The following is a 15417-nucleotide window of genomic DNA, read 5'->3' as shown; positions in this document are numbered from 1 at the left end:
TTGTAAATACTTCCGGGTAGAAAAAAAAAAACTATAATCATCGGATGTGATAAAAGTCTGTTTATGCGATGGATGTTCAGTTATTGTGTGACTAATGAGAAAGCTGATAAAAACAAACTGTACTAAAAACACATTGAGATGGAAAATAGTTTACATAGCGATATAATTTGTGTTCTCAAAGTATTGTGCAATTAAGAAAATCCCTGATGGCATAATTTGTGAAATCCCACTGGGAATGTCGTTGTAATTATATGAGGACCTGATTACAAACACCAACTAAATGTATGGCTAAATAGTATGTGAATACCTATGGGGATATATAGATTAGCCTCTAATTACATTCTTTTTATTGTTTAGGGGGTTTAATACAACAGAATTAATTAAGTTTTGATTAGGAAGGAAGAATGAAGCAAAATTGCCTTTCGGACGGATATGCAATACGGCAGATTGATTTCAAAATCAGAGAGTGAATATTCATTCCTGCATTGGATTTAGAGGAAATAGACCTGCTTGTGGAACTGATTGGTAACTTGTAATCAAGGCCAGTTCAAATAGTATTTCAGCAAATAAAAGACAAATGAGAGTAAACACAAATTAAAATACCAGAAACACAGATGCACGCTTTTAAACAAATTTTAATGCAAAAGAAAAAAGAAAAAAATAGATCCAGTATAGTTGCTCTTAACTATACAATAAAAATATCTAAAAGAAAATGTAATCTGAATGAACTGAATCAAAACTGAATGAGAGATACAATAAAACGGTTTTCAATTTCTTAATTGCCCTCTTGTAGGGTAACTGCAGTTGTATAATATCATGCCAATCTTAAATATGATTTATGAAACAAGAAAAAGTGCCCAACACCACTGCGGGGATGACCAAATGCACAAAACCAATAAAAAGCTTAATGTCTTTGTGCAATGCACAGTCCCCTTCAAAATACTAGTTAAGCTATTATTATTGGTCATTTCAGATGGTAAATGTTAACAGTACAATTTGTTTAATAATATAACCTAATCTTACTTTTAGATGCTAGAATTTACAGTGATTTGTGACTTAAAAAAATGTCCATTAAGTCTTCACATTGCATACTTCTGGGTCCATTCTCTCGCTAGTCTGTTGTACCTGGTTCAAAAAAAGAAAGAAAAAGAAGTTCATAATCAGTCTAGTTTGTCTAATCTGACATCATAACCTAATGTAACAACAAGTATGGTCCTAATTTACTCGCCCTCATGATGTTCCAAACCAGTTTGATGTTTCTTCTATGGAGCACAAAAGGTGAATTCCTGAAGAATAACTTGGTGAAACTTGTCTATATAATGAAAGTGAAAGTACTGTAGCCGTCAATGAACTAAATTAAACTCTTCTGAAGTCACATGGAGGCTTTATGTAGGAACGAAATAAAATTGAATTAACAAACAATTAACTGTTCAGTATCTTGATATACAACAGAGTGACATCCAAGGTGTAAAAGGATCATCAAATTATCTAGTTCACAAAACTGGTTCTCGGGCTCGCTGACTCAACTGGTGCATCTCAATACTCGAATGAATGATTTCTTATTTGTTTGCTCCTCCGTTCTCCAGCCTGTAACCTGGAAGTTGATCGACGTCAGCCATCTTGAAGGACATCTCAATTCTCTAATTGCCCCATGAGGAGTGTAACTAATTACTTTATTAATGTAACTTATTACATTTGATTACTTTTCAAAATTTCTAACTAATGTTTTCAACTTAATCATTTTCAAACATTTAAACCAGGCAGGCTTAACCTTACAGTAGTACTTAACACTGATTACTATCAGACTTCCAAAATCCTTCATCACTTGAATTAAGATTATAATAATTTAATTTTAAAGCACAGCTACCACAAAATCAGATTTTAGCACCTCTTTTTATTTTGAGATTGTTCTGAGGTTAAATACAGATTTCTGAATGATTTTTTTTTATATATAATTCCAGCACATGGAACGCATTTTAATCATTCACCAATGGTGGCAACTCTCAGACAAGTTATAGCCTAGCTTTCAGCGGCAATGTGGATTGCAAATTCAAACAAGAGAGCCATTCAAAAGAATCAGAATAGCATCGCTTTACTAAACGGCCTTTAAATGGCTGGAGGCATTGTGCACATCAAAAATAGGCAAAGCAACAAATTAATGTTATTCAACATATCGTAGCTTTTTACAAAAAAATATTCAGATGAAAGACCCCTTTGTAAACGTTAACATTTTCATAAGTAACTCATTTAACTACACAATTTTTCTTAGAAACTGTGTCGGATTACAGATTATATTTGTAATTAATTTACATAAAACCGTAGGGGTGGGAGATAAAACGATAACGATAATTATCGCGATATAATTTTTCTCGATAAAACGATATCAAGAGTTCGAGAAATGTTCGATAATGTTTATGCGCCAAAAGCGGAACGAAACTCATTTGAACCGCGCGCGCCTCAAGGATATTTATCCCCTCGGCTCAAAGTCCAAACGCCAGCACGCGCGAGCTCACTAGAGCCATGACTAGAGCAGACGCGTTTACTCTGATCGTCTCGCTCACGAGATCCAGTGAGAAGCGCTTGAGTTCAGCGAAGAACACACATGACTCAGTGATTTAAACCAGTTTAAAGGCAGATGAAACAGCGCTGACAAACAGGAGAAACACTGTGACACAGTCAGAATATGAATTGATACTGAATCCATTTACCATGGATTTACTGTAAGGTTAGCCTAGAAATATTAACTGCACCATGAAATGTGGGATATACATACTGAATTGTATTATATTATTAATGTAGACAATGTTTTAAATGACTAATGGAATATAATTACAGTATTTAGGCTACTTTTTTTTCATACAAATACCATAGAAACCATAAAGTTACATTTTGCCATGATAGTGAGGTGCTGTAGGCTATGCCTGGCTTTATCTGTGGTTATCATGATCTAAATGCATGATACTGGATGACCAATGGTTCATTTTAATAAAACTCAGATTACATTTTACCAAATAAAAATGTGGTAGTTACATTTTTAACAGGTGTTACTGTTTTTGTTAATGAACATAAATTTAACATAGTAGTATTAGCTTGAGTTAGGATGCAGATTTACTGTCTACTCACTGTCAAATATGCGTTTCGAGACAAAACATGTAATATTAATATTGCAGCCTGCACTGCAAACTGTGCTGAAGATATGTGCCATCAAAGTCAGGCAGCAACACAAACCTGTTTCAAGACTTAATATCCCCCATTAGCACATGCAGAATCTTAAGAAATATATTTTTCTATTCAGATATTTATTTTGTTAAGGAAAAATGACAAATGATGTTTTACCTCAGATTTGTGAAATGTTCACCTGTTTGGCAAGTGTTGGTCATGATATGTTCTGACAATAAAGAGTAGTTTAAAACCACAATTAACGCTCTGGTTTCTACAACTTTCACTTAGGAGCAAAAATCTGCCTTTAAACTTAAAGAAATAAAGATTTAACATTTATCGTGATAATTATCGATATCGACTGATATAAAAAAATTATCGGGATAATTTTTTTTGGCCATATCGCCCAGCCCTATAACACCGTTACATGTAACTAGCTACTCCCCAACACTGCTGAAGTGAAGCAAAATAATGCTTCGTGAAAAATAAAGTGAAGATGACGAAAGAACAAGGAAGAGAATACAAGGAAGAGTTGGTTGTTAGTCGGCAGCAGCACAGCAGCTCCAGACAAACAATGACACTCAAAACTGTCCTGTAACTATAGCTAACATTACAACAACAGCATATTATGGAGCAGAAACACAACCTTGGCGTCCGTTTTCAGGCCTTCCCGCCTAGCTTTCTCCAGTGCTGGAAAGCTTTTCCTAAAGCTCTTGCCTGATCATGACCCTTATTTTTCCAATAATACTCCTCTGACCTTTTCTCTTTTATAATGTCTCTCGGCCATCTCTCTTTCAACAGTCTTTCTTCAAATCTCCCTCTTGCTCACTCTCTCGCCTACCCCATGATGAGTGTATACGCCTCCTACTGCCACAGGAGTGTTGTGGTGCTCGGACTGATCCACTTTCAACGGCGTTTCTCAGAAAATGCTTACTGTACCTTTAATAAACTAGGCCTATGCCATGATTTTTTGAGTGCAGAATTTTTTTTCCCGTTTCATTTATGTATGACTGACAAATATTACGTTTATTAGTTTATGTTAAAACTTTGTAATCCAAATGGATGGAAATTTAAAATTTAGGGCTAAATATTTTAAGTGTATTTCAACAGGGCATATTGCTTCATTAATAATTATGAATTTCATAAATAACCAAACCTTGAGGCAGATGATCGAAAATATTCCAATACACAAATGTTTGTTTTTGTGTTTTTTATTTTATTTTCCTCCATCCTCATTTTCAATCCTTGCCTCACATCATAGTTGGGAGGAGCTTGGACACGAGGAAAGAAAATGAGGATGCACAATTTAAGAAATGAGAAGCGCCCATTGATCTGAATGCACTGGAGGAGAATATTATCAGTGAATAACAGCTTAAATTATAGTCTTTCAAACACACAGCTATTTTATGACTTCAGAAGACCTGAAATATAGCACTCAAGTCACTTGCACTTGACAATACTTTTATGGTTCTTTTGTGTCCCTTTAATGCTTGTCTTGCATGTGAAAGAGCAACCAGCGCAGTATTCAAATTGTCTGTGTTCCAAAGAAGAAAGTCATATGGGTTTAGAAAAACATGAGGGGAATACATGACGACAGAATTATAGAATAACTATATACTTACTTTTCTTTGTCTGATTTGTAGATGTGTGCTATGTCTGGGACTAAGGGGTCATCAGGATTTGGATCACAAAGCAAAGAACATATGGACAAAAGAACTGAAAAAGAGTTGAAAACAATTATCAAAACAATGAAATTATGGCAATTACGAATTCTGTATTTCAACTAATAAGCAATAAACAATCGAGGGACACTCGAGTACCTTTTGAAACTGTTAGTGCTGGAGACCACTGCGACCTCAGGATGTCCAGGCAAATACTTCCATTACTGTTAATGTTGGGATGGTAGATTTTCGTTGTAAATGCTACCTGTTAAATTGAGATGGGTGTCAAAATGCCATTTTGAAACAACACGACAATTAAATGGAGGTGGGGTGTAACATCACTACCTTTGGTGGCTTGAAGGGATAGTCTGTTGGAAAGTGAATTGTGAGAAAGAAAACCCCTCCTTGATATGGGCTATCACTCTACAAATTGAAGGAAAAGACAAGAATCAAGACAAACTGTGTAGGTGCATGAAAAAAAGACAACAAAAATGCTGTTGCTTAGTGACAAATATGCATACTAATAGGTGCTCTGAGATGCTTTGTGCAACCACCTTATTTGTAGGATAACACCGACAAGACAACAGAACCCATTATAATCAGCGATGTGACAAAATATTAACAGTAAACTGATGCCCTGTTCTATTTCTGACATACTTTAAAGGGTTAGTTCACCCAAAAATGAAAATTCTGTCAGTAATTACTCACCCTCATGTTGTTCCAACCCCGTAAGACCTTCGTTCATCTTCGGAACACGAATTAAGATAATTTTGATGAAATCTGAGAGCTGGATCACTCCTCCATACTAGTCCATAGGCTTCTTCAGGGATTGAACTTGCCGGCCTCGAAAAGTTATTAAAGACATCGTTAAAATTGTCCAAGTGACTACAGTGACTCAATCTTAAGTTTATCAAGCGACGAGAATACTTTTTGTGCGCAAAAAAACAAAAATAACGACTTTATTTCAACTATTCATTTCCTTCTCTGTGGGCCTCGAGTGAGTTCACTAGTGTAATAGCGTAAGCTTCTGTTGTTGTACTTCACACGCATCACGCACATGACCAGCGTCGGCCAATAGTGAGCCTACGTGTGACGTAGCTCTACGGAATCACACTACGTTAACTGAGTAGAGGCCCAAAGAGAAGGAAATGAATAGTTGTTATTTTTGTTTGTTTTTGCGCACAAAAAGTATTCTCGTCGCTTGATAAACTTAAGATTGAGCCACTGTAGTCACTTGGACTATTTTAACGATGTCTTTAATAACTTTTCGAGGCCAGCAAGTTCAATCCCTGAAGAAGCCTATGGACTAGTATGGAGGAGTGATCCAGCTCTCAGATTTCATCAAAAATATCTTAATTCGTGTTCCGAAGATGAACGAAGGTCTTACGGGGTTGGAACAACATGAGGGTGAGTAAATACTGACAGAATTTTCATTTTTGGGTGAACTAACCCCCTGTGAACCCATTCAAATTAGTGATGCGGTCTACATTATAATCAGTCTACCCATGCTGTCTACTGATTATATTCAGTGACGCTGTCTACACGACAAATTTCACACAGTAAACTGATGCCCCTTTCTATTTCTGATGTACTTCAAGTGCTCACGCTACTGACACGGAGAACAAATGGATTTGCAATGGTCGCGACCCGGTTAACATTTATTATCGTAATCTTAAAAAGAAATGGTTTATAATGCAAATATTTTACACATTTTTAGTCTACTCTGCATGTTTGTTTAATTGTAGTTTGTTTAAAAGTTGGTTTTAGTGATGCGCCGATTCCGATTTATTTTTTACAAGCAAATTAGCCAATTCCGATACTGGCTGCCGATTTTTTTCTTTGTTTAAGCAAATTTATGTTTTGTTTATTTGCTCTATAACAGGCAAACTGGGCTTTGACAAAATGACAAAACTAGCTGTAGCCATTTGAAATTAGAGGCAACCACAGGATTTTAATCACGATCCAAAGATGCTACACACATGTATCAGGAGCTGTTGTTTTTTTATTTGAATTAGATTGTATCATTTCAAGATTTAAAGCAAAAACAGAATGGTCTGACTTTAGATTTGGGAAATTATGCTGCATATGACACCTGCACAAAAACAGCAGACGGACTGAATGAAAACATGGAACAGCAGTGGTTTCTTTGGGTACCACTGTACACAAAGCAGCGCTGCACTTCTAAACTACTTTATACGGAGGTAAGAGAAAAGAAAATGGCATTCCCTTCAGATACATTCATATAAACCCCCACCCCCAATTTGATATTTATATTTTTCGTCCTACAGGTCCTTTTAAAAAAATTAGCATATCGTGATAAAGTTCATTCTTTTCCATAATGTAATGATAAAAATTAAACTTTCATATATTTTAGATTCATTGCACACCAAGTGAAATATTTCAGGTCTTTTATTGTTTTAATACTGATGATTTTGCCATACAGCTCATGAAAACCCAAAATTCCTGTCTCAAAAAATTAGCATATGATGAAAAGGGTCTCTAAACGAGCTATTAACCTAATCATCTGAATCAACTAATTAACTCTAAACACCTGCAAAAGATTCCTGAGGCTTTTAAAAACTCCCAGCCTGTTTAATTACTCAAAACCGCAATCATGGGTAAGACTGCCGACCAGACTGCTGTCCAGAAGGCCATCATTGACACCCTCAAGCAAGAGGGTAAGACAGAAAGAAATTTCTGAACAAATAGGCTGTTCCCAGAGTGCTGTATCAAGGCACCTCAGTGGGAAGTCTGTGGGAAGGAAAAAGTGTGGCAAAAAACGCTGCACAACAAGAAGAGGTGACCGGACCCTGAGGAAGATTGTGGAGAAGGGCCGATTCCAGAGCTTGGGGGACCTGCGGAAGCAGTGGACTGAGTCTGGAGTAGAAACATCCAGAGCCACCGTGCACAGGCGTGTGCAGGAAATGGGCTACAGGTGCCGCATTCCCCAGGTCAAGCCACTTTTGAACCAGAAACAGCGGCAGAAGCGCCTGACCTGGGCTACAGAGAAGCAGCACTGGACTGTTTTGCATGTCATTCGGAAATCAAGGTGCCAGAGTCTGGAGGAAGACTGGGGAGAAGGAAATGCCAAAATGCCTGAAGTCCAGTGTCAAGTACCCACAGTCAGTGATGGTCTGGGGTGCCATGTCAGCTGCTGGTGTTGGTGCACTTCATTTTTCAGCACGACCTGGCACCTGCTCACAGTGCCAAAACCACTGGTAAATGGTTTACTGACCATGGTATTACTGTGCTCAATTGGCCTGCCAACTCTCCTGACATGAACCCCATAGAGAATCTGTGGGATATTGTGAAGAGAAAGTTGAGAGACGCAAGACCCAACACTCTGGATGAGCTTAAGGCCGCTATCGAAGCATCCTGGGCCTCCATAACACCTCAGCAGTGCCACAGGCTGATTGCCTCCATGCCACGCCGCATTGAAGCAGTCATTTCTGCAAAAGGATTCCCGACCAAGTATTGACTATTGAGTGCATAACTGAACATAATTATTTGAAGGTTGACTTTTTTTTTTTTATTAAAAACACTTATTTTATTGGTCGGATGAAATATGCTAATTTTTTTAGACAGGAATTTTGGGTTTTCATGAGCTGTATGCCAAAATCATCAGTATTAAAACAATAAAAGACCTGAAATATTTCAGTTGGTGTGCAATGAATCTAAAATATATGAAAGTTTAATTTTTATCATTACATTATGGAAAATAATGAACTATCACAATATGCTAATTTTTTGAGAAGGACCTGTATATTTCGAACAGTGAGCTTGCAGTGCCTGGTACAGTATTTGCTATGCTGGCGCATCTGTGTTCTCCTCTTTGGCGTCTCCCTTCTCTTGCCTTTGTTAACGTCCTGTTTACAGACCTCGTAATATTTCCACACAAATTACATTTTGGGAAATGATTGCTATGCAGTTTGTGTGCAGGTTCGGAATAGAGAGCAACCAAAATAAAACTAAAATCCAACCGGGATTCTTTTTGGAGTAAAATTGGGAATTTGCCAGCCACTGTAGTTGAATGAATGAATGAATGAATGAATGAATGAATGAATGAAGGGAGGCATTTATATAGCGCTTTGATATCTACTACTGTACACCCAAAGCACTTTACAATCATATCAGGGAATCTCTCCTCAATTAGGTAATTGCATTTTCCAAGTTATTCCTAAAATTCACTTTAAAACACCACATTATCACATTCAGCAAGTATTACTGAGCAAAGCACACTGCTCAAGCCTGATGGAGTACTTACAGGTCCCATTATTGTTGCCTGCCAGTGAAACACTACAAATACAAAAAGAGGATTATTGAAATTTGTCCGCTGTGTCAGATGTTATGCAAAGCAACCTAATTTAATAGACTAACAGTGAACTTACAGTCATCACCAACCGGTCCAGCAGAGCACTGAGCAGGAGGGTCCCTCTGCAAGTCTTGAAGCTCCTGAAATAGAAAAAAAAAAACAAAAAAAAACAAGATTCAATAATAAAAAAAAATACATTAGTGGAAAAACAGAATGTATGCAGTCAGTTCACACAGTTGTCCTATCAGAGTAACCACATGCGTGTAGTTCATCACATTAACTATCAACCAAGTTCTACTAACTTTTGACAACCACAAAATGGCACAAAGCTTTTTGCTTTCATTTTGAACAGAATACGTTTTATTACTTAAATACTAACAAACAAATTTTGTTACACTATTTCGATAGTCCACTTTATTCCGATAGACATTTTACTAAATATAAGTAACTTTGCAACTACATGTCAACTACCACAGTCATTAGAGTATTAGTAGACTGTTGGGTTAGTAAAATAAGTTGTCAGTCAGTAGAATGTCTGTTGTGGGAACATCAAAATAAAGTGTTAGCAGATATGAACCAGACAGTCTACTAACTAATACACTCATGACTGGTAGTTGACATGTAGGTGCAAAGGTACTTATAGTAGAATGTCTGGACTATAGAAATAAAAAATGTTAGCTAATTTTTAAATATTATGCTTGAGAAATGTGCAACCTTTAAAATAAAAACTAGGATGACATTCATCCATTTTTAAGTGAGGCTTCAGATACTGGCATCCAAATTGGGTTTGAAAAAATGATCACAGGGCTTTGTATAATTTAGTTTATTAACCCTATACGTATTTGATACATAAATAGTAAGCGTCTAAATTGTCAACATGATCAAAACTTTGCTGAAAAACCTGTTGTACACAATCTATGAAATTCCTTATGCATTCTGATTGACGGTTCCTACTTTCATTTGCAAGTAAACAGTATGATTCTCAAACTGTCCATCTAATATTCGTTATGATATAATATTCGTAATATAATAATGGTCGTTATACACGTCTTTCTGCTGTGAAATCTGTAATCTTATTATCATAAAGTTAACATTAGAATAACTTTTATATTGTTACTATTTCAAGATGAACATTTACTGTACTAAAGTAATTTAGATTTACTTGAAAAAATAATATGCATCAAATATGATGCATCAGGTTGATTAACGTTTATATGTACATCTCTCAATCAATGTTATGTTTTGCCTCCAAAATAAAAACTACAGAGCTTTGAACATAAAACTAAGCCTTTATATCATCTTACTATTATTATGAGATATAGAGTGACCACTGATATGTATATGCATTTTATGCAAGTATCCTGTTATACTGTTAAAAAGATCTCATTGATTAACATTACAAATAATTTCATCTTCATTTTTGTATATAAAAATAACAGCAATTGCTTCGAAACTACATTTTTTGCTCAGTTTGGGCATCTGGATAAAATATTGTGAGCTCCATATTCTTACTAGATCATATTTTTATACACCAAAAAGCCTAATGCATCAAATATATCACCCAAACACAATCAGAGTTATATTAAAAATGTATGATATGATAATTACAATGATATTCTGGCTCTTCCAAGCTTTATAATGGGAGTGAATAGTACAGTTTTTGAAGCCCAAAAAAGCGCATTCATCCATCATTAAAGTTACTCATACGGCTCCAGGGGGTTAAAATAAAGGCCTTCTGAAGCGATGCATTTTTGTAAGAATAATATCCATATTTATAACTTAATAAGCTATAATCACTGGCTTCCGATAATGGCCGTACGCGAGTCGAGTTTCAGCGGAAGAGTGACCTCTCTGACCCGACGCATGACGTAGAAGTAGTGTAAGTTTAGTAGAGAGTTGATGCCTCTTGCATTTCAAATAAATAGGGCTGGACAACAAACTTAAGCTCCTCTGACATATCTCTTTAAAAATTCTCATTTAAAACTTCTAATTCGTGACCGGTGTTTTGTTTGCTCTATCCTCTGCACTTCCGGGTTCGTCAATACATCATGCATTGGGTCAGAGGTCACTCTTCGGCCAGAACTAGCCTCATACGATGTAACTAAACGACGAACGATGAAACTAGACTCGTACCGCCGTTACCGGAAGGCAGTGATTGATTATAGTTTATAAAGTTATAAATAAGAAGTTTTTTTCTTACAAAAACGCATGGATTCGCTTCAGAAGGCCTTTATTAACCTTTACTTTTATGATGGATGGATGGATGCACATTTTTGGCCTTCAAAATCTAAGTTATTTTTCACTCCCATTTAGGGCTGGGCGATATGACGATATTATCGTATATCGACGATGTCTCGCAAGTATCGCGATGTCGATTTAACAGTCTGTTTCCAGACGATAATCGTCAATATCAAAAAATGACATAGGCTTATATTTCACATAGCCCTATAGTTAAACATATTTATTCACATCATCATGCAATAACATGAATGAAATATTTTTTATAGGCTAGTTAGTAGGATTAAGAATAGAAAATCGATTCTTGATAGCATTCTTAAAGCGCAAGACGAAAGAGAACACGTCTGCATGCGCGCTGTTTTCTGAGCTGCGCACTCACGCAAACAGTGCAAAGAGCCGCGTCTCATATAGTGCACGGACAAATACACAGAATTATATCTTACAATTATACTTTAGTTAATTTATAGCATCAAATAAACATGAATAAACATCAGAAGAATTATTGTTTCAACCGTGGAAAGACTTCAGTAGGCACACCTCTTTTCAAGTTCAAATATCCCCGTAAACTGCAGCCGGTTTTGTCTTAACGGTTGAGAAAGTAAAACAGTAGTGTCTACTGAATCAGTCCACTGACAGCCTGCTCGCTGCCACCATTAATGTTGATCAAAGAACAAAAGAAAAAGAAAATCACTCACTGAACTTATGTAACTTTAATTAGCTTAATATTTTATTTGCCTGTTGTTCGGGGCTGACTGCTCCAACTGCAACATGAGTCTGTGCGACCTTGAGATGCGTTCCCTGTCAAACATCATTTGTCCTTACTTTCGTAATTTTGTTAAACATTTTTCTTCATATAATCAAGTAGCCTAGGCCTATTTTATTTTGGTTTGCAGGCTGATAAAAGTGATAAAAAACAAATGGTAGAAGTAGGCTAACTTTACCCGTTTCTGAATATTAATTTAAATGTTGCACATAATAAATAGGCCTAATCAAAAAGCACAAACGTGACCATTGTAATTAAAATTAAAATAAAAATGTCGTTATATTGCAAACGGATGAAGAAATTGCGTTTGAATAGGCTATCTCATGCACGCGTTCGGAGCAATGTTGGCAGCTCCATAGGCTATATTGGGAGCGTTATAGGCCTACTTTGCTTTAGATTAAATAAATGAATAAAAAAAAAAAAAAAAAAAAAATCCCCAAATATAATTTAATGACTTCTGTTTCTAAATAAATAAAGCAGTCATTTTTATTTCTTAAACGGCTTAAGTTGAACTTGGAACTAAAACCAAAAAGGAGGAAAAAACAAAACTTTACTCATTCAGAACGACAATTCGTTTTTAATTCCTAATTTTAGACAAATAACAAATATATTATAGTTTGAAAATACAAGTTTAAAAACAGCGCTACACAGGAAATTAAACGTATTATTAAATCAGGCGATACCGCCAAAAAAAAGGAGAAAATCGGACCTTATGAAAAACAAATAGACAAGACAAGACACCTAGCTATAACATCATCATTCACCATTCTTACAATCACCAAATTGTGTTCTGTTCTGTTCAGTTGTAGGCCTATTTAACATTTCTCCTCACGAAACGAAATTCGTTTCAAACACAGATGCAATAAGAACAGTGAGGAAATTATTAGCAACACTAACATAACAAGCAAAGCTAATGTTTTATGCTCGTTTAAGCTCAAACTAACCAAAGTAAAACCTTTAACGTTTCAATCATTAAATTAAACCAACTAAATCGCAGGCTATCATTAGATAAAGTGCAGCCAAACTCAACATGACTTGTGTTAACGTGTAGGCCTATTCCGTATGTGTTGTCTCCAGCGGGGCGCATAGGGGGCGGGGCTTGGGTAGACGATATAATCGGATATCGCGATATTTTTTAAGGCGATTATCGATAAAATATTTTTTACATATCGCCCAGCCCTACTCCCATTATAGAGCTTGGAAGAGCCAGGATATTTTTTAATATAACTCCAATTGTGTTTGGCTGAAAGAAGAAAGTCATATACACCTAGGATTGCTTGAGGGTGAGTCAATTATATAATTTTAATTTTTGGGTAAACTAACCCTCAATTAATATTACTCAGTATGTATAATTACACTGTAACATGGACACCTTAAAATAAAGTGTAACCTAATTTCTTTAATATTTTGCCTAAAGGCTTCAATCAAAATGGTTCTCTTTTAAAAAAAAGTCGATTTTTCTACTTTAGAAAAGGTTTAGATTTTTCAGTAGACTATTATTTAATGTCAGGCTTTAGAGAGTCAAGTTTCAATATAAAAAATATGTAATAATAATATACATTTTAAATTATAACATAACACAATATAAATAATGATGACCACCGAACATGGGCCGATTTTAATAGACGTGGATAGATGTGCCTTCTGGCAAGGACTTTGGGACTTGGTAGGTTGTTTAACAACAATGTCTAAGTGCGATACACATCACAGTGTTGCGAAACAGAAACTGTCAAAATGGCAAAGTGATGGCGTCACGCTGGAACTTCAGAGAATCAGGTTGTGTTGCTTTGTGTCAAACACAACACACAATAGCGCCTACCGACCATATTCAGATAAACTACACCATATCAATTGTAGCCAAAGTCACTCGAAATGTCACACCAGCTGTGAGGTTTAACAAAGCACACAAAAGTGGCTTGTGAAAGTGGATGAATCCACACAAAATTGGCCTCGTTTAGTGTGGCAGCTACCGAGGCTGAAGCAGGTTTGCTGTCTTTGTTCAGCTCTGGGCCTTCTCGAACACGGAAGAAAAGAACACAAAACATGTTTATTATTGAAAAGATATATCTCTTCAGTTGGTTTTCTCGGTAAGGGGTTTAATAAACTACACGCCTTGATGTAAACAAATGACTCATTTACGCGATTGTTTGATTTTACATGTAACGTTATATCGTTGCTCGCCCACAAACACAATACGATGGTTGACTGACAACCTTGACGCGTCACTTTAAGTTCTGGTTTTACCAGCATTACTGACAATTAAGAAAATCACATATTTGTTTACATTACTACCAGTATACATTAAAAAAACAGCGTAAAACGTCATGATTTGAGCGAAGAAACACTGCTAGTTAGCCGTTATATGCTACTTTCCACTTCTACCGTCGACATGAGATATACGCATTACTCTGAAACGGTTTGACTTGATACAGACTACCAACGCAAAACAATAACAAATAAAATAGTATTAGTTATGTAAATGTTCATTTTAACCCCGATATTTGACATTAACAACGCAAGCAGGTTAACAAAAACTTGGCTAATGTTTGTCATTTACACACAAAGGTCTTACCTTCTGTATTCTCTTTAATGCCATGCTGCTTCACTGTGTGTACCGCCCCAGATTTACGCGATTATATTATCTGTCCGATATTATTGCTACGAAACAGCTCAGCAATACTGTGTTTCCCTGAGTAAAAAAACGAATGAGAGCGGCGAGAAAGAGAGACAGCTGTAGCCCAGCAAGCTCACACTTCCGGTGCGGAGCTGAAAAAAAAACTAAATAAAAGTCCTTATGTATTTTTTCATCTCCAGAGAAGCTCAAGGAGAAGCGTTGCAAAAAAGTCAAAAGTCAACAACATTTGCACGAGTGTTAGCTTTCACAGTGTAGCCTAAATGTATAAAGTACGTAAATTAGAGATATATAGCAAACAAATAATAGAAGGAATAGAAAAATTAAGGGATAGTAATAATATTAATGAAAACAAAAAAGTAAAATAAAAGACTGTACGAAATTTCTTAGTGTCAAGAAATGAAACATTCCAAAACCAAATTTAGCATTGGACATTATAAGCTTTTTGGGCTCCAACATCCTGCGACCCAATAGTGGTTTGGGGAATCGATGGATGATAAGATTTGAAATAACCCCAACATATCAAATCAAATCTTTGGTGAAAACCCTGTTCTACCCAAGGACACTTATATATATATATATATATATATATATATATAATTCTAAATATGTAGAAGGTAAAAGGCTCGTAGGAATGTTTATTTCAATGTAT

The 15417-nt window shown here is 35.9% G+C and overlaps 1 protein-coding gene across 1 annotated transcript; it reads right to left on the bottom strand.

Annotated features, from left to right (window-relative positions):
• Positions 1 to 617: 617 nt before the first annotated feature.
• Positions 618 to 14900, bottom strand: ube2d1b (ubiquitin-conjugating enzyme E2D 1b). The gene is made up of 7 exons (XM_056245927.1): positions 14706 to 14900; positions 9209 to 9272; positions 9085 to 9116; positions 5166 to 5243; positions 4980 to 5085; positions 4782 to 4875; positions 618 to 1125 (listed from the first exon to the last, which is right to left on the bottom strand). The coding sequence occupies exons 1-7, from the start codon at positions 14727 to 14729 to the stop codon at positions 1080 to 1082; spliced, it is 444 nt and encodes a 147-aa protein (XP_056101902.1). The 5' UTR covers positions 14730 to 14900; the 3' UTR covers positions 618 to 1079.
• Positions 14901 to 15417: the final 517 nt, after the last annotated feature.

Source organism: Rhinichthys klamathensis, unplaced genomic scaffold, assembly GCF_029890125.1.
Source record: "Rhinichthys klamathensis goyatoka isolate OS25496 unplaced genomic scaffold, OSU_Roscu_1.1 h1tg000035l_1, whole genome shotgun sequence".
Taxonomy (NCBI): Eukaryota; Metazoa; Chordata; class Actinopteri; order Cypriniformes; family Leuciscidae; genus Rhinichthys; species Rhinichthys klamathensis.
The sequence above is the reverse complement of the archived record's forward strand: the minus strand, read 5'-3'. Positions and strand labels throughout refer to the sequence as shown.